At 43.6% G+C, this 20,974-nt stretch overlaps 6 protein-coding genes across 6 annotated transcripts; 1 reads left to right on the top strand and 5 right to left on the bottom strand.

Moving 5' to 3' along the window:
• Window positions 1–1,009: 1,009 nt before the first annotated feature.
• LOC130686177 (venom protease-like) lies at window positions 1,010–1,765 on the bottom strand. The gene is made up of 3 exons (XM_057509469.2): window positions 1,489–1,765; window positions 1,278–1,432; window positions 1,010–1,204 (listed from the first exon to the last, which is right to left on the bottom strand). Exons 1-3 carry the CDS (start codon window positions 1,688–1,690, stop codon window positions 1,043–1,045), a joined length of 519 nt encoding a protein of 172 aa, XP_057365452.2. The 5' UTR covers window positions 1,691–1,765; the 3' UTR covers window positions 1,010–1,042.
• A 49-nt stretch (window positions 1,766–1,814) lies between these two features.
• Window positions 1,815–2,309, bottom strand: LOC132087762 (serine protease 30-like). The gene is made up of 3 exons (XM_059494128.1): window positions 2,195–2,309; window positions 2,011–2,101; window positions 1,815–1,944 (listed from the first exon to the last, which is right to left on the bottom strand). The coding sequence occupies exons 1-3, from the start codon at window positions 2,271–2,273 to the stop codon at window positions 1,815–1,817; spliced, it is 300 nt and encodes a 99-aa protein (XP_059350111.1). The 5' UTR covers window positions 2,274–2,309.
• Window positions 2,310–3,238: 929 nt separating this feature from the next.
• On the bottom strand, window positions 3,239–4,438 carry LOC130686178 (serine protease 30-like). The gene is made up of 5 exons (XM_057509470.2): window positions 4,360–4,438; window positions 4,177–4,269; window positions 3,758–4,056; window positions 3,484–3,638; window positions 3,239–3,403 (listed from the first exon to the last, which is right to left on the bottom strand). The coding sequence occupies exons 1-5, from the start codon at window positions 4,422–4,424 to the stop codon at window positions 3,242–3,244; spliced, it is 774 nt and encodes a 257-aa protein (XP_057365453.2). The 5' UTR covers window positions 4,425–4,438; the 3' UTR covers window positions 3,239–3,241.
• A 1,445-nt stretch (window positions 4,439–5,883) lies between these two features.
• On the top strand, window positions 5,884–7,173 carry LOC130686179 (serine protease 1-like). The gene is made up of 6 exons (XM_057509471.1): window positions 5,884–5,947; window positions 6,033–6,117; window positions 6,207–6,299; window positions 6,391–6,668; window positions 6,756–6,910; window positions 7,003–7,173. Exons 1-6 carry the CDS (start codon window positions 5,884–5,886, stop codon window positions 7,171–7,173), a joined length of 846 nt encoding a protein of 281 aa, XP_057365454.1.
• A 1,288-nt stretch (window positions 7,174–8,461) lies between these two features.
• Window positions 8,462–9,809, bottom strand: LOC130685899 (serine protease 1-like). The gene is made up of 6 exons (XM_057509186.1): window positions 9,696–9,809; window positions 9,535–9,619; window positions 9,348–9,452; window positions 8,957–9,234; window positions 8,720–8,874; window positions 8,462–8,645 (listed from the first exon to the last, which is right to left on the bottom strand). Exons 1-6 carry the CDS (start codon window positions 9,757–9,759, stop codon window positions 8,487–8,489), a joined length of 846 nt encoding a protein of 281 aa, XP_057365169.1. The 5' UTR covers window positions 9,760–9,809; the 3' UTR covers window positions 8,462–8,486.
• A 1,801-nt stretch (window positions 9,810–11,610) lies between these two features.
• On the bottom strand, window positions 11,611–19,449 carry LOC130685911 (uncharacterized). The gene is given in 10 exon segments (XM_057509201.2): window positions 11,611–12,899; window positions 12,975–14,262; window positions 14,352–14,511; window positions 14,602–14,779; window positions 14,995–15,265; window positions 15,807–16,203; window positions 16,294–16,439; window positions 16,558–18,113; window positions 18,212–18,574; window positions 19,360–19,449. Coding segments are annotated over 10 exon segments (5,541 nt in total). The 5' UTR covers window positions 19,405–19,449; the 3' UTR covers window positions 11,611–11,762.
• Between the last annotated feature and the right edge of the window lie 1,525 nt (window positions 19,450–20,974).

The following is a 20,974-nucleotide window of genomic DNA, read 5'->3' on the forward strand; positions in this document are numbered from 1 at the left end:
TGTATACATTTTAACTTTCAAGATCGTTTGACGCATGCAAAATACCCGGTCGAAAATGTGAAGGTCTACAAAGGCGTGTCTTACCGCTTTATTGCGCGTTGAACGCGGGAGTGAAAGTGGATCGAGCCACACATTAGGTGACATTGGTTCTACAGTTTTCTAGATTTTTTTTTTTTTTTTACTTCGGGCGAAGGGTGGGCATTTTTCGTCTCATTTCGTAATGGAACAATTTCAAGGAAATGGTTCTAGCCAACGTAAAACCTGTTATGCTCGACCCTGAAATTATAAAATCAAGTTCAGGTTTTCAACGGGTCTGATTTTTTTTTTTTTTTTTTTTTCACACTTCATTATTTTTTATGCGGCTTTTTGATGATCGTGGGGCTTAAACTAAACATGCACCTGTTTTCAAATCACATCAATGTCAATTTTTCTTTAGCGCAAAGATTAATTAAAAACGCTGTCGTTTCAATTCATTATAATTGTTTTTAGCCATATGATTATTCTTTTCCTTGGTCTTTTAAACTTTATTACGTTATATTTTATTATGTTATTATAACTCAGTTGCTTGTAAATACAGTTTTCGAAGAAAATCTTTCAAAAACCTGAAATTTGTGCATTTTGCCGGTGGTATCTGGAATTAGCTGGACAAAATGGTTTTATCATGCGCGAGACACAAAAATGCCGCAAACTAGTATACATGCAATACGTCTGATATAGGTAATCGCCTGTCCATGTTCAGACCGCTTCCGCCATTACGCATGCATGTGGATTGTACCCATTACTGCTTTAGAGAACATGTGATGGACAACTGTGAGCTGCTTTCTATACCTCAAAATCCAAAACACCTCCATTAGTTGGACACGTTCGCTTTGCCGAACATGACTGTCGATATGGTAACGTTCAAATGTTTTATTGGCATGAATTGTATAATGAAGCAATACCGAACAGTGAGATGTCGGAACAAATATGACGATAAATAATTAAATACATCGCTCTTAAAATCAAAATAAAAAAAAAAGATGTACCCTATACAAAACTGAGATCATTTCCCATCGAGAGTTTGTGAGATCCATTCCAGGTAGTTTTCGATTCGCGTGTAAATGCCAGGAAGTTTTGGAAGTGCGCATCCGATTCCACCGCTGACCAGTCCGATTGCAACGTGATGACTTCTTTCCTGTATCATCAGAGGTCCACCACTGTCTCCCTGAAGTTGAATTGAGAAAATCTACTGTCAATCAGCAGTTCACGTTTACTTTTAAAAATAAAAAAAACAATACGTTGCAAGAATCTTTCCCGCCTTCCTCGTAGCCTGCGCACATGGAATTCTCGGTGATGGCCAAATCTTTCCTGCCTTCTAGCAGCCACTGCTTGCATTTTTCATTAGCCAAAATGGGGACCCTAACTTTCCTTAATTTGGTCGCATGACGGCCACCTGAAACCGACAATCATTTCATTTTTTTTTTTTCATTAAATTATTATAGTTCATACCGCTCTTGTCGTGTCCCCATCCGGCCACGGTTGCCATCACACCTGTCAATGATCCTTTGACCGAATCAGGCAAACAAATGGGCATAACTAAATCACTCCAAGCGGCTTCTTGCGCTAGATTGATGAGAGCGATATCGTCGGCCACTTTGCTCTTGGCGGGATCGTAAGACGGATGATTGACAATTCGATTAATGCGAAACATTCGCGCTTCGTTCGGTATATTGTTTTCGCCGCGGTTCCAAGCGACGCTCACCTGAAACTGAGTGGCTTCTTTCCTATTATTCCGATATAGCCACCCGACAAGAGACAAACTCAATTAAAATGTATCAGTTTAAATCAAAAGGGAACAGAAGATGGTCTTGCCTAATACAATGAGCAGCTGTCAGGACCCATTTATTGTGAATGAGGACCCCACCGCAAATGAGCTCTCCACGCAAACCAACTAGCGACACCATCCTGAAACGCGGAAACCATTATTCTATCAAATGAAGAAGAGCTAAATTGATTATCTTCGCTTGGTACCAAGGAAATTCGCCTTCAAATGTTTCGTCGCCATTGACTATTTTCGCCTTGCGTCCTTTGATGCTGGATAGACCGCAATCCACATCAGCCACTACAAATTACAGATTTCAAACATGAATCAGCGATACCAGCAATTAAGTTTGTAAATAAAATGATATAGCTTTTGTTATGTATAGGCGCTTACGGTTAGTGAAGCCGTGGATAACGTGAAGTTGGAGAACTGACAGCAATGTGAAGAACGACGACAACCGCATGATTTGCATTTGTGTCAGCAACACACGAACAGTTTGGCTATGTTTAAAGTGTAGCAACCACAACTACGCGTATAGAGCAACGAGCAGCAGAAGCGAAACTGTTGTCGTTCGCAGCGGAGCTCTCCGTCATTTATACTTGAGTCGAAGGGTCGTTGAGGATAACAAAGACCTTCAAAAATATGTAGTACTCTCGTTAAACTATACGTGTGGTATATAGCGATATAGTGTATTCAAGGCTTTGCTACCGGTATATGTATACGAAACAAACAGGGAATGTGTGTCGCTACCACCCTGATTATTCGAAAACACGGTACACAAGCACGTGCTCTTCATTTCGGTGTTCCCTTGAAAAACAACGCGTTATACTTCAGTTTTCACCGAGTTACCCAACAAATCATTTCAGAGATGATTATATGATCTTAATTTAGACGTGTTCAAGAAACGTTAAGGATTTTAAATGAACTGTAAATTCTTCCACACTTGCTGCTAAATAAAAAAAAATATATATGGAAAAATGTAATTCTTTGCAATACATTAGTGGGGTTTGTTAATTGAATGATAATTTAGGATAAACAATATGTTCTTTATAGATGCGTAGTTTAAGCAGATCCCATTCGCGACGGGGCATAACCTTAGTCTAAATGCAAAACGAATGGGGGCCAACCCTTGACTGAATTCTTCTATGAGGGTTAAAATCTTACTCATTGTGCAGAACCCTTTTTTTTCGGTTGCAGTACCCTATTCAATGCCGATGAATTATTTAAATTAGTGATTAAAACATAATGAATAACAGATAAATGATTTAGCACAGATTTCAAAATCATCGGTTTATACACCCATTTTCTTCATGAATATTTATTCACAAACATTCTGTTATAAATATATGTTTTCTTTTTTAAAATAATGTACAAGAAGGCTGCGTTCATAAATTTGTCATAAATAGTTATGTACAAATCATCCAAGATAAGAATTTGAAATCATACTGCACGTACCAACTCTGAGATCCAATCGAGGTATTTGTTGACGCGGGTGTAGAGGCCGGGCAATCGAGGTCGCGCACAACCGACGCCGGCGCTAACGACACCGACGAGCAGATGTCGCCCATCCTTTTTGATCATCAACGGGCCTCCACTGTCACCCTGCCGAAAGAGTCCGAATTTGATTTTTGAATGACAACAATAAAAAAAAAATTAAATATAATATAATCCATTGTCCTTACCTGACAAGAGTCTTTGCCACCTTTTTCGAACCCGGCGCACATTGACGTGTCAACGATGGTCAACGATTTCTTCTCTTCTTTGTACCATTCCTGACACACTTTATTCTCTATAATAGGTAGGTCAACCTTCTGCAGGGTGTTGGGTCGTTGGCCGCCTTTCGTTTTGTGGAGAAAATAAGATTTGGAAAATAAGCTGAGATTAGCCTCATTTCAATCAATAAAAGCGACTTAAGAAAAAAGGTGAAAGTTTAGGGTTATAGAACGATCTGCGTACCGTTTTTGATTTCGTTGGTTAAACCCCAACCGGCCACTGTGGCCACCATTCCAGTGTATGAGTCCTTGTCCGGATTGGGTAGACAAGTAGGTTGAACCATGTCGTTCCATTCGGCTTCTTGATCCAATTGAATTAAGGCGATGTCGTCGGCCACTTTGCTCTTTACGGGGTCGTAAGTGGGATGATTGACGATGCGATTAACGCGCAACAATCGAATGCCCTTCCGCGATGTTGCAGTTCCATCACGAGCCTTCATATTAAGACCAGCCACGCCCACGTGAAATTGCGTAGCTTCTTTCCTGATATGTTTTAAATATTTTTTTGGGGGGTAAAAACAATAGAAAAAAAATTCGAAACGCTTTATATTGGACTTTTGATGTTGATCAATCGTAATGAGTTTAATTGTTAAGTAGGATTACGTGATACAATGGGCGGCAGTCAGGACCCATTTCTTATGGATGAGGGCGCCACCGCAGAATCGCTCACCACGCAGACCTACTAACGAGACCATCCTGCCATCCAGAAATTGATTCAATTATTTGCAAATTTCGATTGTGGCGGAATAAAAATAGCTATTATTTATGGCTGTTTTAAATTTTTACCAAGGAAACTCTCCTTCCGCAGCGTCTACTCCATTAACAATCTTGGCTTTGCGAAGTTTGGCCATTCCGCAATCAACATCGGCCACTGGCAAAAAGACAAATCAATTAATCAAAACCGATGACGCTTTTTGTTGATAAGCCAAAGACATCCAAAGAAAAAAAAAATTATTTACTGTTAAGAAATGCATTGATGAGTTGAAAACAACAGAGAGATAACACAATCAGAGAGAAGTACTGCTGCATGACTAGTATAATGAAAGTTTAATTGATTTCAGACAAGAGCGGCTGCAGTGATCAGAACTGGTTTTGGTTGTGCGACAGACTGAGGAAGTTAAACGCGGATAAGTGGATTTTATAAGGAACAAGGAAGGCTGATCTACATGTAGGTGGAAACGGAAAGTGAGCGACACAAGACATGACCTTCCATCATGATGTGCATCGAAGGTTTTCCATGCGTTCACACTGAGGACAAAATGTGTGTCACCAGTGTGAAGTAAGCAGCGCAGTTTGCTGCATAAGTACGTGTACAATAACATCTCTGCCCTGATGTGTTTGTTGGTCATACGTCGCGGTGTAGCAGTCGTACAAGGATATCGTATTAGCATAACTTCGTTACCTTGTCGGAGCATCGAACTTGCACCCTCACCTTCATCGCTTCCGTTTCTCCTCCATTATAGACCAACATCTCTATTCCCAATTTGCGCCTAAAACGATCAAACGCACAATTAGTTTAGCGGCGTTTGAATTGACTTCCCTGTGTCGAAACATCAGTTTATCTATCGACCATGTTGTTACTATCGAATATAATTTCCATCGTCGTTTAGATTCAAAATCGGTTAAGTCATAAAAAATGAGGGTTTGATGTTACACAATTTGTGTCTTAACGTAGGGGACAACAGGTGTCAACAGCACCCACCAAATAGACTTAATATGTAAGCTGAACATCTATATACAAACTCCCTTCTAACCTTCCTTAAAACAAATGGTAATGACAATCACGACATTGAAATACTCGGTTAATGACTAAACTCCCGTATGGCGAACGTTCTTCACCTAGAAAAACATGTTCCGCACGCACGTGCAATGCTGTGGTGACATTACTTCACGTCAGGTGCCAGCGCTTCCCCATCACGTTTCTCTGTTTTTCTCCTTGACGAACAGACACCCTGTCGAACACAGCCAATATAATAATATAGATTCCAGTGCACTCGTTCCTGTTTTACACGAAAAAAAAGTGCATAAACGATATACGGGCTGGCAATGCTGTTTCCTTGACGTTTTTTTATACCTCCCGCACAATGAGACGAGCACCTTGAAAATAAAAAATTAAATGAAAACAGGAAGGATGTTCTCTTTTTTCTTTTGTTTTTCCGTGACTTATGACAACCCTACGCAATGTGCGCGTGTTTACAACGTTTGCGGTGGGACGTATAAAAACACCAGTCGGGTCGGTTATGAAGTTCACTTGCTCAGTCAGCAGCGAAATATCATTTTACGTTAGACAAAACAACACAAGTATCCACCATGAAAACTATTCTAGCCATAACCGGCCTTATTTTCTTTCAACCGCTGGATGCCTTCATTAACAGTATGTTTGTTTTTAATTTTAACGTCACAAGTTTAAAGTGAATTTCTATTTCATTTAAATCTGTTTTATTTAAAAAAAAAAATAGTGGCGGACGTGGATTGTGGAATGTCAGTAGTTCGTAATGGCAAAATCGTTAATGGAATCGACGCCGAAGAAGCCGAATTTCCTTGGTACATTTTTCTGGAATAAAACTCTTTAACTTAACTCTTTTGAATTGTTGAACGAAAAAAATTTTTTTTTTTGCCTTGATATCAAACAGGATTGTTTCACTTAAGCAGAGGGGTGAACATTTCTGCGGTGGAGCGCTCATCAACAGTCGATGGGCCCTAACGGCCGCCCACTGCGTGCTCAGGTAACAGGTTCATTCCTCCTATCAATTGAATTTATAATCCAAATAGAAGTAAAATGTTCAGTCTTAATTTTTCTTTTCATTGAAAACAAAGTCGAAGGGCTTCGCAGATCCAAGTGAGCGTGGCCGAGCACAACCTGCTCGACGCCAATAGCCAACACACGAAGCTGTTCCAGGTCACCGAGATAGTTTTGCATCCGTCGTACGTGACTCGTCAATTGGCTGGCGATATCGCGCTCATCAGTTTCGACCAGGACGTTCAATGGGGCGATCGTGTTCAACCCGTCTGCCTGCCCAATCCGGACAAAGATCCGTTCGCTGGCTTCCTGGCAACTGTGGCCGGATGGGGCTGGACTGACGAAGTTAAAAACGGTATTCGAAAAAAACACAAACAAGAATATTTTAAATGCTTACGTGATTATGAGCTTCATGTTCTGTTTAATTTTCGGAATGGACAAGGTGGAACAAGAGCCAATGTTCTGCAAAAGGTCGATGTGCCCATCTTAGCTAATGCGGACTGTCAGCAGTGGTACAAAGACGAGAAGAAGTCGTTGATTATTGTGGACACGGCCTTGTGTGCCGGAGTGGAAGCCGGTGGCAAGGACGCTTGCCAAGTACATATTTCTAATTCTATTTCTGTTAATTAAAGAGAAAAAGAAAACAGATAGCCAATATTATTCTAATTTCGAATATTTTTGTTCAATAGGGCGACAGTGGCGGCCCACTGGTCATCAAGAAAGACGGCCGTCACCAAGTAGTTGGCGTCGTCAGCGCAGGAATCGGTTGCGCCAGACCTCGGCTGCCCGGCCTCTACACCCGCGTCAATAACTATCTCGACTGGATTTCTCGCACAGTCCGCAAAGAACAAGAATTATAACGAACTTAATATACATATTTAGCTGTAAATAAATCGATGTAAACACGGAAATGTAAAATAAACGTAAAGCAACACATTTCAAAACAACTTTTTGTTATTGTTTCAAAAGAAGTACTAAAGAAGTTTTTCCTAAAGATTGAGGCGTTTCGAGAAATCGATGCGCATGACTCGTTTAAAAAATGAAGAGGTTTTTTTTTTAGGTGTCATTAAGGGTAAAGAGATTAGAGTGAAAGCTCAACCCTTGCAATCCTCTTTTTAAGTTGACTTTATCATAAATCTATCCTCCTTCCTCGAAGACTGAATTCAATTTTAAAAGTAAAAACAAAATACTGTCCCTGTGGCCTCGTTTCTTATCGCAGGTCAGTACGCAGCTTAAAGGTCGGCAATGGTTTTAAAAACTTTTCGCGGAAAGTGTATCAATCACATTCGTGTCATTAGTTTTTATTTCAAATTTTGTTTGGATTTTTATATTGATTTATTATATTAAATATTTAATTGCCGTGTTAAAAATGATACCAAGTAACAAGCGTTTGGATTCAATGGTGCTCCCAAGTGCTTCGATCATAGTCCTATAGAAGTAAAGTCCTGACTTTATACTAACCGAAAGCTACGTGGCAAGGCATGTCTGATGTACAATAATTTTGTTGGACGTCACTGAAAAAAAAACAAAAAAAAAAACAGTTTTTATTCTCGTACTGGAAATGTTGTTATCTTCATTTCTCCTATTCATCTGTGCTGATTGTTTTTGGTTTTCACAAAACGCTTGTTTCGGTAGCTATAACACTAAATCTTGTTGGCATGAATTCCATCAGAGTAAATGAGTGGCATAAGCAACTCATTTCACATACAATCTGCTTATGCACCGTCACAGTTTCTAGCATCTATAATCTCACTCTCAACGAGTACCTAACTCCCCAACATTGAACCACAGCAACGTCTCCATTTTGTTTTTACAACGCAACATTTGCTCTCATTATCTAAACAAATATGTGTTTTAAGGGCCAAAAATAGCATTGTGTCATGGCGACAAGCGCATACATACGATAAGGATAATGATAGACACCCGTGCCAAGTGAGTTACGCAAGGATGCAGTCCAACATTTTAAACTAACATACCCAGTTAAATTTATTCTAGAAAAAAAAAAAAACGACGATTGCAATTGTTTTTGCGAAATCCGAATGCGAAATGCGAAACGATTAAGAAAAAATACTCGAGAAATACAAAAGATATCTTTCTTTATTTAAGACAAATTATACACATAGACAAATAATAAAAGGTACACACACAACAAGGGGGTTAATCGTTGCTTCTGTTACATGCGGACCGTGCGAGCGATCCAATCTAAGTAATTATTAACACGCGTATAAAGGCCGGGTAAACGAGGACGAGCGCAACCGATTCCGGCACTGACTACACCAACTACCTGATGACGTCCGTCTTTTTTAATCATCAACGGCCCGCCACTGTCACCCTAATTTTAAACAAATATATTATAATAAATGGAATTGCAAAGATTGAAAAAAAAAAAAATATCAGTTTTAATACCTGACAAGAATCTTTGCCGCCATTTTCAAGACCGGCGCACAAGGCCGTGCTGACGATGGTCAACGATTTTTTTTCGTCCTTGTACCACTGCTGACATTCCGCATTAGCCAAAATGGGAACATCGACCTTCTGCAGCGTATTGGCCCTTTTACCACCTTTACATATTGCCAATCAAAATTAAAAAAAATAAAAATTTGCGATGTAATTATTTGAATTTGATAAAAATGGCGAATATACCGTTTTTGACCTCGTCGGTCCAGCCCCAACCGGACACGGTCGCCAGCAGACCGGCGAATGAATCTTTATCTGGATTAGGAAGACAAGCCGGTTGGATACGGTCGCTCCACTGCACTTGTTGGTCGAGATTGATGAGGGCGATGTCGTCGGCCAACTGACGAGACACGTACGACGGATACATGACGATCTGTTGGACCCGGTATAACTTCGTCCTCTGGCTATCGGCGCCCAGCAGATTGTGCTCGGCCACGCTCACTTGCATCTGCGCTGCTCGCCGACTGCATATGACGATTTAAAAATATTTTATATTACTTGACTAATTCATTTTAAAAACTACAAGAAAATTTAGAATGAAATTGTTGTTAGCATTGTGGCTGTTTCGGCTTTATACTTAAGGACGCAATGGGCTGCTGTTAGAATCCAGCGCTTGTTGATCAGGGCGCCACCGCAAAAATGCTCGCCAGTCTGGCCGCGCAGCAGCTTCAGCGACACCATCCTATAAATTGTACAATCAAATCATAACATTTGTTCTAAAAAAAAACAACAAAAAACACATTTTCAATGGCGCAAAAATTCACCAAGGGAATTCTCCTTCGACGGCGTCGATGCCATTGACGATCCGTCCGTTCCTGAACTTCGATATGCCGCAATCGACGTCGGCCACTTTGATTTGGGTAATTTAAAAAAACAAAAAATAGTAGAAAAATAATAATAATATAATTTTTAAGAGTCCTAATACTGTTGATGAAAGCATTCAGCGGCTGGAAGTAAACGAAGCCGAGGATGACAAGGATGAACTGCATGTCTTTTTTGATGGCAACAAATAGATCAGCTAAGAAAATCGGTTTCGAATTCAAAGTGTTGACTGTCTGCTGCAATCGAACGTCTGGCCTGCTTTATACTAGCCGCCTAACACGATCGAAAGTAAAAAAAAAAAAAAAAAACGGGTAGACGTGTACGCAAGTACGGACCCGGGTGTAGGAAGTTGGGGGGGGGGGAGGAAAAACACCAAACATGGCCGCCTGCGCGCAGAACAGGAATGAGGAACCTGCTCTTTCTCTTCATTTTTTTTTTCAAGGTTTTTCTTTGTATTTTCTTCTCAACGTAAGACGTCAGAGAGACGCCATTGTCCGATGCATATGCAAAACATAGAGTTGTAGAGAAATCGAAAATGTATGTCACCGCCGCCGCCATAACTTTAACTGTCAAGGACGCTGGTACCGTGTTACGCTTGCATTCAGAAAAGACGTCATCGATTGCATTTTATTACTCATCTTTATCGGGAAACGGTTGTCGTTTTTTTTTTTAAATAGATAAATGAGAATGTATTTTAAAATAATGGTTGCGTCACGGTCTTGTATAGGGTCCGTTCCGAAACTGGTTGTGCAAACGAGTCGCATTTCGCATTCCAGTGTCAAATTTCAACTCGTCAAATGGCGAGATTTTTTTTTTTTTTTGCCATGATCAGCATAAATGACCATGTCCCTCCCCTCCCTCCTCCTCAGGCGATGATGTATCAGATAGAAGAGATTTAAAAAAAAAAAATGAGCTTTTTACTGAACATCCTCTGCGTTCAAGACAAGTGGCCTATATTCATTTACAATAAAACCAATCGAGTCCCCTATACACGTCTAAGGCCTAGGACATTTAAAATAAAAAAACTCTTGAGGGCAGTCGACTTTCACCTCCATCCGCTTCCTGCTTTTCAAATGCGGATGTCTCGATCACATGGGCCCGCATCCAAAAAAAAAAAAAACCCACATACATCGTGCGCGGTCGGGATGGTTACAATCACGCAAAGGGCACAATTGAAAAGAATCATTGACACAAACTATGTAGAGGGTAATCATTTTATTGTATCGAAGACTCAAGGCCTTTTTGCGGACCGCACGAAAATGAAAAAAAAAAAAAAAAAATGCACTCACGCGCACGAACGTGACAAAAATGGCAGACAAAAATTCATAATACAGGCCAAGGCTTTTCTTTTTTTTTATAATTTTTGGTTTTGTAATTAGTAGTCGTGGGTGTTGCGATTCTCCACAATAAACAAAAAAACAAAATGGAATCAATTGTCTCTCTAAATGTGAAAAAGGCTATTGCGGGGATTCATTTAAAAAAAAAAAAATAAATAAATGCAATTATAAATGTAAGACATGACGGCACAAACAACCGCGTGATGTCGCTGACTTTGGTGAGGTACGTCGACATCCACAAAACAAATGGACCTGAATGTTCTTTCTTCTTTTAAATTTTTTTTTTTTAGCACATCAAAGATATGGCTTTTACTGGTAGGGGGGGGGGGGGATGAAAACTGGAGCTTCTTTTTTTTTTTTCTAAACAAAAAATCATTATATTATCTATGTACATAATAAACACAGTTATGTCTGTGTATAATGCGTTATAAATTAAACGGAACATTAATTGCACGGCCGAAAAATAAATGAAAATCAAAGATAAACATAAAACAGGAAACTTCTTTTCTTAGCAAAAAGAAAAAATGGCCGTTGTACAGGTGAAACCTGACTAGAAAAGGATTTCGACCAATGAAAAAAAAGAAAAAAAAAATCAAGAAAAAGATTAAACAAATTTGAAACTTACAAAATATGTGCTAAATTTCATGGCTTGGGGGGGGGTGGGTGGGTAGGGTGGGAATTGGCAAAACGTTTTTCAATTATCCAACAGTCTTTGAATAGTGGACTAGTTAAAGATGGGGGAACTCGTGGCATAACAGTTTTCAATGGCACTCGTATTTCAATTCATTTTTTATTCAAATTGAATGAATTAAATTTTTTTTTTTTTTTTTTTTTTAGGACTCCGTTTCGACCGTAGTCGATTCGGCTGTTTCATCTCGGACGGGATGACCCGTACTGAGATCGATGTACAGGGCGTCGTCGTCGTCCTCTTCGTCGCTCCCGTGCTGGCCTTTATTCGCCTGTTCGTCGTAGACGATTTCCGGCTGGCCACCGCCATCGACCGGATTCACCGCTTCCGACCAAATTTCCAAATTCGAGCATTTCCAGTAGCTCTCGGGCAATTTGGTCGCCTTGCGGCCCTTCAGCTGGAAATGCAATCCAATGTGCTCGGAGAGCTCCTCCTGATGGGTCACAGTGAAATCGCAGAAATTGCAACGGTAACTCCCCGCCGCGCCGTTGGCCGCGTGATGGCCGTTGTGACTGGCCAAATCGTCCTGACTGCCACACCTGAACGGGCAGTACTGACAGAAGAAAGGCTCTTCGACGCTCTGATGCTGGACAGAACGCAACTTGTCTTGAAGCCAAATGTGCTGGCGATCGGCCGTCGACAGCGGCTGTTCGGGCAGGTGAATCGTCGGCACGGCCGGCTCCTGCGTCTCGACGTCCATGGCCTCGTGGGCAGCCGCGTCGGCGGCCGTCTCGCACTCGTCGTGCTTCTTCATGTGCTGGAGAAAATTGGCGTAGTACTTGACGGCGTAATCGCACCGGTCGCAACGGTATCGCTGTTTAGACCCGTGCAAATTGGAATGCACTTTAAACTGTTCCTTTTTCTCGAACGAAGACGGGCATTTGGAACACTGAAACCTCTTGAGCGCTTTGGCGCTGTCCGTCGCCCTCTCCGCCACCTCCTCGCTGTCCGTCTGGTGCAAGTGAAGCATCTCGTGCTTCGTCAGGTTGTCTTTAGCTTTAACGGCGTAGTTGCAGAAGCGGCAGCGGAACGGGCCGTTGCCTCCGTGCAGCGAGATGTGATACTGAAGCGCTTTGCTCTCGGCATCGAATTTGGCCGGACACAGGTGACAGGAGGACGAAGCCTTTTCGTTAGTTGCGTTGCTGGCATTAACGTCCGGCATCTCTTTGCGGCTGGTTAAATCGATGGCCCCCTCTTCTTCGTCCGCACTGCTGGCCGGTTGGACGGCCAGTATGCACGGCTGCGGATGCTGTTCAGACGCTCCGTGATGTTCCATCAATACCTGTCGTATACAAATTCAAGATGAAATTAATAATTGAAAAATGAAATGAGGAGGATAAAATTAAAAAATAAAGACCTTGGTTCTTTCTTGATATTCGCGACTGTGAACCTTCCAGTGGGCCAGCAGGTGATTCTCCTGGCGGGCGGTATAGGAACACACGTCACAACGGAAGGCCAACTTGACACCGTGAAAACGTTGGTGAATCAAAAGTTCCGTCTCGACCAAGAAACGGGCCGGACAGTGAGCGCAAAAATGCAATCGTTTTCCAGCGTCTTTGTTGTCTTCCGTCCGGCCCAGCAGCAAATCCAGTTTGGGTTGGGGTGCCGCGCTGCTGGACGACGACATCGAAGAGCACGATTCGTCCGCTTCCCTGCCCATCGCTGTGGCCGTTTCGGCTACTAATTTCGATAGACCCGACGCTCCGGCCAATTGGCGCAGCTGCTCGTCGTCCGGCCTGGTCGGGTCGGCCAGCGCGTGGATGATACCCAACACGTTCTGGTGGACCTTGACGTGAGCCGAGAGGACTCCAGCGTTATTGCAACGATAATTACACATAGTACAAGCGTGCATGTTATCTCCTCCGTTGCCCGTCTTGGTCTGATGTCTCTTTTCGTGCTCCTGGATATTGGCCTTGCGGACGTTCACGTGCGGACAATGGCGACATTTGAACATTTTGTAGAACTTTTGTCCGCGAGATACCCAAGTTAGTGGGATATCGGACAACGAGACAGTAGCCGAGTCCGGCAACCGGGCGATGGTGTTGGGATCCAAGCCCAGGTGGGTGTAGCCTTCAGATCCGGCCCCATTGTTAACGGCTGGAACGGAGGATGAAGAGGATGACATGGCCGCCGTGGAGGGTGATTGATTTTCGATGGAGGTCATGGCTACATCCTCGTCCGTCATGTCCAGCACGGCCTCAGCGGCTTCAGCCTCCGCTTCGGCTTCCGAGCCGATGGGGTCCGAATCGGAGGCGTAATGATCGCCGTCCAGCAAGCCGATAGGTGGCAGGCCGTGCACGCAGAGGTGTTGATTCAGCAAGTGCCTGCGGCTGACGTTGTAAGAACATTGCGAACATTTGTAGGGCGCACCTCGCGGACGGTGGAACTGTCTGTGATACACGTACTGGCTCTTGTTGTCACTGACGTACGGGCACGAAGTGCAACGGAATCTTTTTTCAGGGCTCTGTTGTTCTGGAACATCATTCTGCATTCATTCATTTTTTTTTTTTTTTCTCATTAGTTTCAATTTTCAAATTTCAATTCAAGATTTAAAATTTGCCTTTTCAACGCTGGAAGAAAGCTGGCCGGAAGCGTCCAATTTCAAGTCGTGCATTCCGTGAAGAACGAGATGCTGGGCAAGTTCTCTGCACGTATTAAAAAAAAAAAAAAAAAAAAAAAAAAAAACGATTAATGTACACCAAAGAGTTTGGTAATAATTTCAAATTTGAATTACTGTTTATCGGCCACGAAAAATGGGCAGATGGGGCACTTCATGGGTCGGCCCGGTCCGCTCTTATGATGTTGTCGGTGAACTTCAATGTCCGTCAGGCTTTTAGAGATGAACGGACAAACGGAACACGAATATTGCTGCGCATCCGGATGCATTATATAACCTGTTCCAGTTTTTTTTTTTTTTTTTTTTTTTTTTTTTTTCAAAATGAATAAATGGCATAACAGAAGTTAAGAAATAAAAAAAAATGTACCCATAGAATCTTCCTCCGGTAGAGGACTCTCGCGTTTGACCGCCTTCTTTTTCTCTTTGCCGTTCAATAGCGAAACGGACAAATCGTCCCCTTCGCGACTCAATTCTGGACCGTCTTCCTCCGTCACCCGATTTTCAATCACTTGAATATTTCCATTGTGTTTCAAACGGCAATGGCGCTGATTATTCATAAAAAACAAAACAAAAAAAAAAAAAAAAAAAATGAGTTCCAAGTTTCATTTCAATTTTGTCCACATCACAACTAAATTGAACTAAAAAATTAATAAAGACGCGGACATTTTTTTTTTTCTATCTATCTTACCAACATAAAATCTATAACTGGAATGTTAGCAAATTAAAAGAGAGACATGAAAAGAAAGAGAAATAAGAAAACCTGAATCACATGTTTCCAATTGGAAACTTGATTGCATACTCCACATCGGAAAGCAGGCGCTGAGGAAGAAGAAGAACCTCCCCCGACAGAGAGGAGGGAGGCGGGCGGTGGCGGAGGCAAGAGGTGAGCCTCACCGACGGCCATCTGTCCACCGCTAGTCAGACCAGTTGATGAAACGGACAGAGCCGGACTGCTCCCGCTATTAGTACCGACACCCGGATGATAGTGAGCACTTCGAATGTGCTGCAAGACCGTCTCCCGGTTATGATCCCTGTCCACAGAAGTTCCAGGTGTTTCGTTAAGAGAAAGAGGGACGGAAAAATTCAGTTAACCAACCACCACAACCAATCACCACAGTTAGTTTCAATAATTATGCAATGAGAGTATTAATGCCATTAAAAGTTAATTGTTTTTTTTATAAAACGTCGCTTCATTAAAAAAGACTAAAAAAAGCAAAAAAAAAAAAAAACCCTAGTTTGTTTTCTTCCGGACAGGACGGAAATGACACCATGGAAACAATACCCTAATGACACTCTGCCAGTTGGATCCTTTGCCACAGAGGCCGCACGAGAAATTGTCCCGTCTCGTGTGCTTGGCCATGTGAGCCAACACCATTCGCTTATCTTTGTGCCTAACTATTCAGACACGCAAAAATACTGTACAACTTCTTTTTTTTTTTTTTTTGTTTTTTTTAAATAAATTTGCATAAAACAATTCAAAAAATAAATTGAAATCTTAAATACGCCACTGATGGAATAAATAATGAATTTAGAAAAAAAAAAAAAAATAAATAAACAAAACTCTCAACTTACTTGAAAACGCAACGTTTGCACTTCCAGATGGTCCGGCGAGGGTTGCTGGCCCCACCGCTAGAGGATTTGGTTGGCGACGGGTAATGATCCGACAGATGGGCCGACGAATCGTCGTGATGAAGTGCGTTCAATTGCGGCAGTTGGCGGATGGCGGGCGGCGGCGGCAAGATAGTGGAGGCGATGTTGGCCAGCGACGTGGCCAACGAGACGGCCGATAAATTGAAAGGCAGCGTTTCGCTACCACTAGCGCCACCGGCGGCCGCAACAGGAACAGGTGAAGGCACCGGAGATGGCGATGGAGACGGTGACAACGAGTCCGTCCGTCGAGACGACGAGGCCGCAGTCCTCCGTCCCATTTCTTCCATGGCGAAACGGCCATGAGTTAAAGACGGCCCACCTTTAATTTTAATTCAATTAAAAATTAAAAAAAAAAAAAAAAAAAAAAAAAAAAAAAGGTCTAGGAGGAACAGCCACGAGTTTCACTTGCCTGATTCCGTGACGCGCATCATAACCAAATAACGGTCGTATTGGTCGTAATGACGTTCGCCCGAGGCGTCCAGCAAGAGAACTCGAGCTTGCGTGTGAGCCGGATCACGGGCTGCTTTCAACTTGATGTGTTTGGTAATATCCCACCTGAGGCGTTAAACAAACCACATCATTAGCGGAGCCGAGTAGTTGAGGCACGTCCACCTCCCGTCGCAAGGATAAAAATCATCAATCAATTCATAATGAAAAAAACATTTTCTTTTACCTCCAGTTGGATCGGTAGGCGCACTGGGAACATTCAAACGGTTTCGTATTCGTATGGCCGACCATGTGGACGTGAAAACGACTGGCCGTCGTCGCCCAGAAAGAGCACTGAGGGCAACGGTAGACTCGACGGACGGTCGAACGATCCATGGACAAAGAGCCCGCGGCCGGAGCTCCGGCCCCACCCGTGACGGCCCCAATGCCCGGGGCCGTTTCGATGCCCACCAGACTGGCTTCGGAAACGTCGCTTCCGGCAACGGAAGAGGGCCGCTTGTTCTCTTCCTCCTCCATCATCATCATCATCATCATGGCGTCCGTCTCGGATTCCGTGTTGGACTCTTCCTCGGCGGCCGATTGGTTCCAGACGAACACCTTGTTCTCCATGGGGTGAGGAGGCGGGGCCGCGGGTGCCGCTGCCGCCTCCTCGCTCTCGTGGCCGGCAGCTTGCAAGGCTCTGGGACATTGTTTCAAGTGGGAAAGCAGGTCGGCCCTCGTCTTGCACCGCTGGCGACAATGCTGACACCTGGACGACCACGATATGCTGGCGGGCACGGCGCTGGCCGTCGACGGGGGGATCTCTTCCGCGCGGACGGATTCATTGTTGCCGGCCAATTTCTGGGCCAGCTGATCGAGAAAGCCGCTCTTCCTTTTACGTGTCTCATCGGCGCATTTCTGATTTTTGGCCAGCAAGCCGACCGCTTCCAGGATGGACGAAGAGCTGGCCTCTTCGTCCCATTCACGGACGGGAATTTGCGGAATTTTCAATATGGTAGGGGAGGGAGACGTGGGCGGCTGGGCCGTCTGGCCGATCGGGATCAAATTGGGGATGGGCCTGGCGGCCGTTTTCTTGGGTGGAACTAATTCCGGAAGAGGAACGGACAAACTGTAATTGACGGGCGAAACTTGGCTGCCACTCGTTTTCGTTTCTCCGTTGGTCTTGCACTGCTGACGGACCAACTCGGCTTCCCAGGGGCTCTTAAAATTAATGCACTGGGCACGACTGCGGGCGTAAAGGCGTCCGTTCTTTTGAGCCACACCGTCCGGATGGAGGAAGCCGAAATCCTCTAGATCCGTTTTAGACGAACTGGCCGGCTCTTCCACCTCGTCTCGATCACCACCGGCTTCATCTCCGTCCTCTTCCTCGTCTTCCTCTTCGTCCGCAACGCCCTGGCGGGCGCTCTGCTCCATCCTCTCCAGTCTCAACAGCTCCGCTTCATCCGCATCCATGGCCGTTTCAGCCGGATTGACTTCGTTGAGCTGGTCGGAGGCTCCCACCTTATTCCGGCGACGTGCCGATCTGGCCTTGTCCGGACTGAGATGATGATTTTGTATGTGGACAGTCAGCGATTGCTTGATGTGGGCAGTGAAATTGCATAAGGAACACTGGTACATTCCTCCGCCCATATGATTCTTCAAATGTCTGTCCAGGTTCCACTTGTAGGGCGTCCGGAATTCGCACAAGTCACATTTAATCATGGGCATCGAATGATACTTGACGTGTTTGGTGTAACGAGCCTTAACGTGCGTGACGTAATTGCATTTAACGCACCTGAAGAACTAAGGAGAAAACAAAAAAAATGGCGGACTGTACGATAATTCATTAACGTTTTTAACGAATTGAAAGGCAAACAAAAGGTCTGCTTTTTTTTTTTTACCTTTTTCTTGAGATGTGTTAGCCGTTCGTGACGTTGTAAGGTGACTCTCGATCGAGTGGTAAAGTCGCATACGGAGCACTTGAAATCCCCACCGGCCGTGATGGGTAGTGGCGCCGACTGGCGGCCACTGCTTCCATCACTCAATTTGCTGCTTCGGTGGTGGCTGTGATTACTACCAGCAGCAGCAGCGGCTGCTGCGTCATCCTCTTCATCCATCATCAAAGCTTCTTCGGCTTCAAATTCTTCCATGTCTTCCATATCTTCTTCGGCCATGGCGTCGTCATCATCTGATTGGCGGTCGCCGACAGGTGGATGGTTGTTGTTTCCCTGGCTCTTGTAACTGGATGGCACCGGTGGCGCCATCTATATCCAAACCCAACCAGAGTATGAGAGAGAGAGACAGAGACATTGCAATACAGACAACATAACTTTGTTTTCATAATAATAAATTCAACATGTACAACTGATAGACGCAGGTCTCTCTCTCTCTCCCCCCCCCTCTCCCCGTCTTGAGAGGCAAAAAAAAAAAAAAGAGATAAGAACATCTTATCAGAATAAAGGAGGAGGAAGTCGGGGAAAGAGAAAAGAAAAAGAGAACGGGAAAAAAAGAGAGAGAGAGAGAGAGAGAGAGAAAGAAAATAATGAAGAGTTTACAATTCGGGAGCACGTTCTGAACGGGAACGCAACTGGTGGTGATTGTTAAACCATCGACATCTTATCGGTTCAGATCACGCACCTCAATCAAGGTCGGCGTCAGCTTTGTTCAAAAAAAAAAATAATAATAATAATAATAAATGATTATTATTATGATTCCCCCTCCCCCCCCCCCCGTTGAATCACGCGTTGAGAGGACGTAATGCCTTTGCTATCTCTTTTCACTTTTAGGTTTTTGTTTGCACCTTCGGATGGCCTTTGTTTCTGCTGCAAAAGTCTTATCGCGTCTCTCTCTCTCTCTCTCGTGTGTGTATGCGTTCGTTCGACCTGGATCCATTTATTCCGTTCGTCGTTCAAGAAAAAAAAAAAAAGGGAAAGAGAGTTAAGCAAGTCTGAGAGAGTTTTTTTTTTTTTTCTTATCATGTGAAAAACAAGGCACGGGCAAAAGATAGGTGCACCGAAGGTGGAGACGTGCTGGTCCATTGCGCTCCCACCTGATGACTCTGCGGCCACCCGAACTGATTACGAAGCCGAGGCATTCCACCTCACGTAGTCTTTTGTTTTTCTCTTGTTTTCTCTCTTTGCATTTCGAAATTTTCTTTTCTCTTCAAAGTTTACCTTCTTCCCGTGTTGGACGAAAGCCAAGTTCCATCAAACTGAGGAAGAGTGTTTAGTTCCAATCGCACGCACGTAAACCAATAGCGCAAAAGGTGAAATGACTCCGATCTGTTGCAATGCAACACTTCTTGCGTTTCGCCTACAATTCCAACCAATAAACGAGGCCCAGGTATTGGGGCCAAAAGAAAAAAAGAAAAAATAAAAGACGGGGCAACCAGAAACCGATTGAAACCGCCGCCTTCCGCTTCTGAGGGCCGCGTCACGTTGCCAACACACACACACATACATACATACACAGAGAGAGAGAGAGAGGCCCCAACAGCCGAACCGACCGAGAGGATGTGTGTGTGTAGGTTTTCTGTAACTAGTCCATCCTACCAAGCTCCCTCTCTCACATTTATCGAAGCAGGAAACCCTCTCTTTGCTGACTAGTCGCAAAGAGCCGGAGGAATGTGACGAGCAAACATTTTTTAAAAACATTTTTTTTTTCTTTTCTTTCCTAACATTTCGATTTGTTTTTGTTTCAAATTTAAAAAAAAAAATAATAATCAAAGGGTCATTTTACCTTATTTTTTTTTTTATTTTTTTTTTTTTCAATTGGCCTTTTTTTTTTATTTCGGGAGGAAGGGGGGGGGTCGTCTGAGAGGAATCTGGATGAAACGATACAACACGAGAGCTCGACTGCAACTAACCTCTCTCCCGCTGGCCTCGTCCAGCTCTCTCTCTCTCTCCTCACTCTCTGTGTGTGTGTGTGTGTACACACCCTCCCTTCCAGAATGAGGACCGCCTCCTCCTCCTCCTCCTCCTCTAGGACGAGGAGGGTTCGGCAGCCCCTACTCTGCCGAATGTGCGTGGTGGTGGTGGAGCCACGTCACCCGGTGACGCTCACGCGACATGCAACCCTCCTTTATACTCTATACCTCCCCGACCAACAAGAACAAAAATATATGTATCAAATACAAAAACATTATGTGTGTGTGTGTGTGTGTGTTGTTATCGTTGAAAAAGAGATGGAGAAAAAAAAAAGAAAAAAGTCATCCACATCCACCGTCAACCACAGGATCCTGCCTCGCATGGCGCTTCCTTTTCCTCGTGCGGACCTCCAATAGGATCCATCCTCTCTCCTCATACGTGAAAGAAAAAGCCTAAACGTAGCAACTTGATTTTTTGTTTTTCTACTCTCTTCGTCAAAAACCCTCCCACCCCTGCCCGACTAAAAAAAAAAAAAAAAAAATGAAATATTTATTTTTCGAAAATGACTCGCCTATCTCGATCGTCTAGAAATGTATATATCCGTCAGATAAGAAACATAACAAGTGACGGCTACAGGTTGCGCTAACGTGTGTGTGTGTCTGTGTGTCTCTCTTTGCAGTTGTCGAAAGAGAAGGAGGGGAATACGATTGTGAAACTGTTTTTCAGGTGCGGTCGCGAGAGGACCGCCACCTGTACAGGTGTCTGAACGGCGAGAATATAAAAAAAAAAAACTCATTA

Source organism: Daphnia carinata, chromosome 2, assembly GCF_022539665.2.
Source record: "Daphnia carinata strain CSIRO-1 chromosome 2, CSIRO_AGI_Dcar_HiC_V3, whole genome shotgun sequence".
Classification (NCBI taxonomy): domain Eukaryota; kingdom Metazoa; phylum Arthropoda; class Branchiopoda; order Diplostraca; family Daphniidae; genus Daphnia; species Daphnia carinata.

Excerpts from the sequence above, each read along its gene's own strand:
- LOC130686177 (XM_057509469.2), bottom strand. The coding sequence starts at position 1,690 with ATGTTTCGCATTAATCGAATTGTCAATCATCCGTCTTACGATCCCGCC. Across the intron at positions 1,433-1,488 it reads ATGGGGACACGACAAGAGCG|GTGGCCGTCATGCGACCAAA; the intron begins GTATGAACTATA and ends TGTCGGTTTCAG. Across the intron at positions 1,205-1,277 it reads GCGGGAAAGATTCTTGCAAC|GGAGACAGTGGTGGACCTCT; the intron begins GTATTGTTTTTT and ends ATTCAACTTCAG.
- LOC132087762 (XM_059494128.1), bottom strand. The coding sequence starts at position 2,273 with ATGCAAATCATGCGGTTGTCGTCGTTCTTCACATTGCTGTCAGTTCTC. Across the intron at positions 2,102-2,194 it reads TATCCACGGCTTCACTAACC|TGGCTGATGTGGATTGCGGT; the intron begins GTAAGCGCCTAT and ends TGTAATTTGTAG. Across the intron at positions 1,945-2,010 it reads TTTGAAGGCGAATTTCCTTG|GATGGTGTCGCTAGTTGGTT; the intron begins GTACCAAGCGAA and ends TCCGCGTTTCAG.
- LOC130686178 (XM_057509470.2), bottom strand. The coding sequence starts at position 4,424 with ATGGCCAAACTTCGCAAAGCCAAGATTGTTAATGGAGTAGACGCTGCG. Across the intron at positions 4,057-4,176 it reads ACTGCCGCCCATTGTATCAC|GAAAGAAGCTACGCAATTTC; the intron begins GTAATCCTACTT and ends AAAACATATCAG. Across the intron at positions 3,639-3,757 it reads AACCAACGAAATCAAAAACG|GCGGCCAACGACCCAACACC; the intron begins GTACGCAGATCG and ends ACAAAACGAAAG.
- LOC130686179 (XM_057509471.1), top strand. The coding sequence starts at position 5,884 with ATGAAAACTATTCTAGCCATAACCGGCCTTATTTTCTTTCAACCGCTG. Across the intron at positions 5,948-6,032 it reads GCTGGATGCCTTCATTAACA|TGGCGGACGTGGATTGTGGA; the intron begins GTATGTTTGTTT and ends AAAAAAAAATAG. Across the intron at positions 6,669-6,755 it reads GACTGACGAAGTTAAAAACG|GTGGAACAAGAGCCAATGTT; the intron begins GTATTCGAAAAA and ends GGAATGGACAAG.
- LOC130685899 (XM_057509186.1), bottom strand. The coding sequence starts at position 9,759 with ATGCAGTTCATCCTTGTCATCCTCGGCTTCGTTTACTTCCAGCCGCTG. Across the intron at positions 9,453-9,534 it reads GTCGAAGGAGAATTCCCTTG|GATGGTGTCGCTGAAGCTGC; the intron begins GTGAATTTTTGC and ends TACAATTTATAG. Across the intron at positions 8,646-8,719 it reads GCGGCAAAGATTCTTGTCAG|GGTGACAGTGGCGGGCCGTT; the intron begins GTATTAAAACTG and ends GTTTAAAATTAG.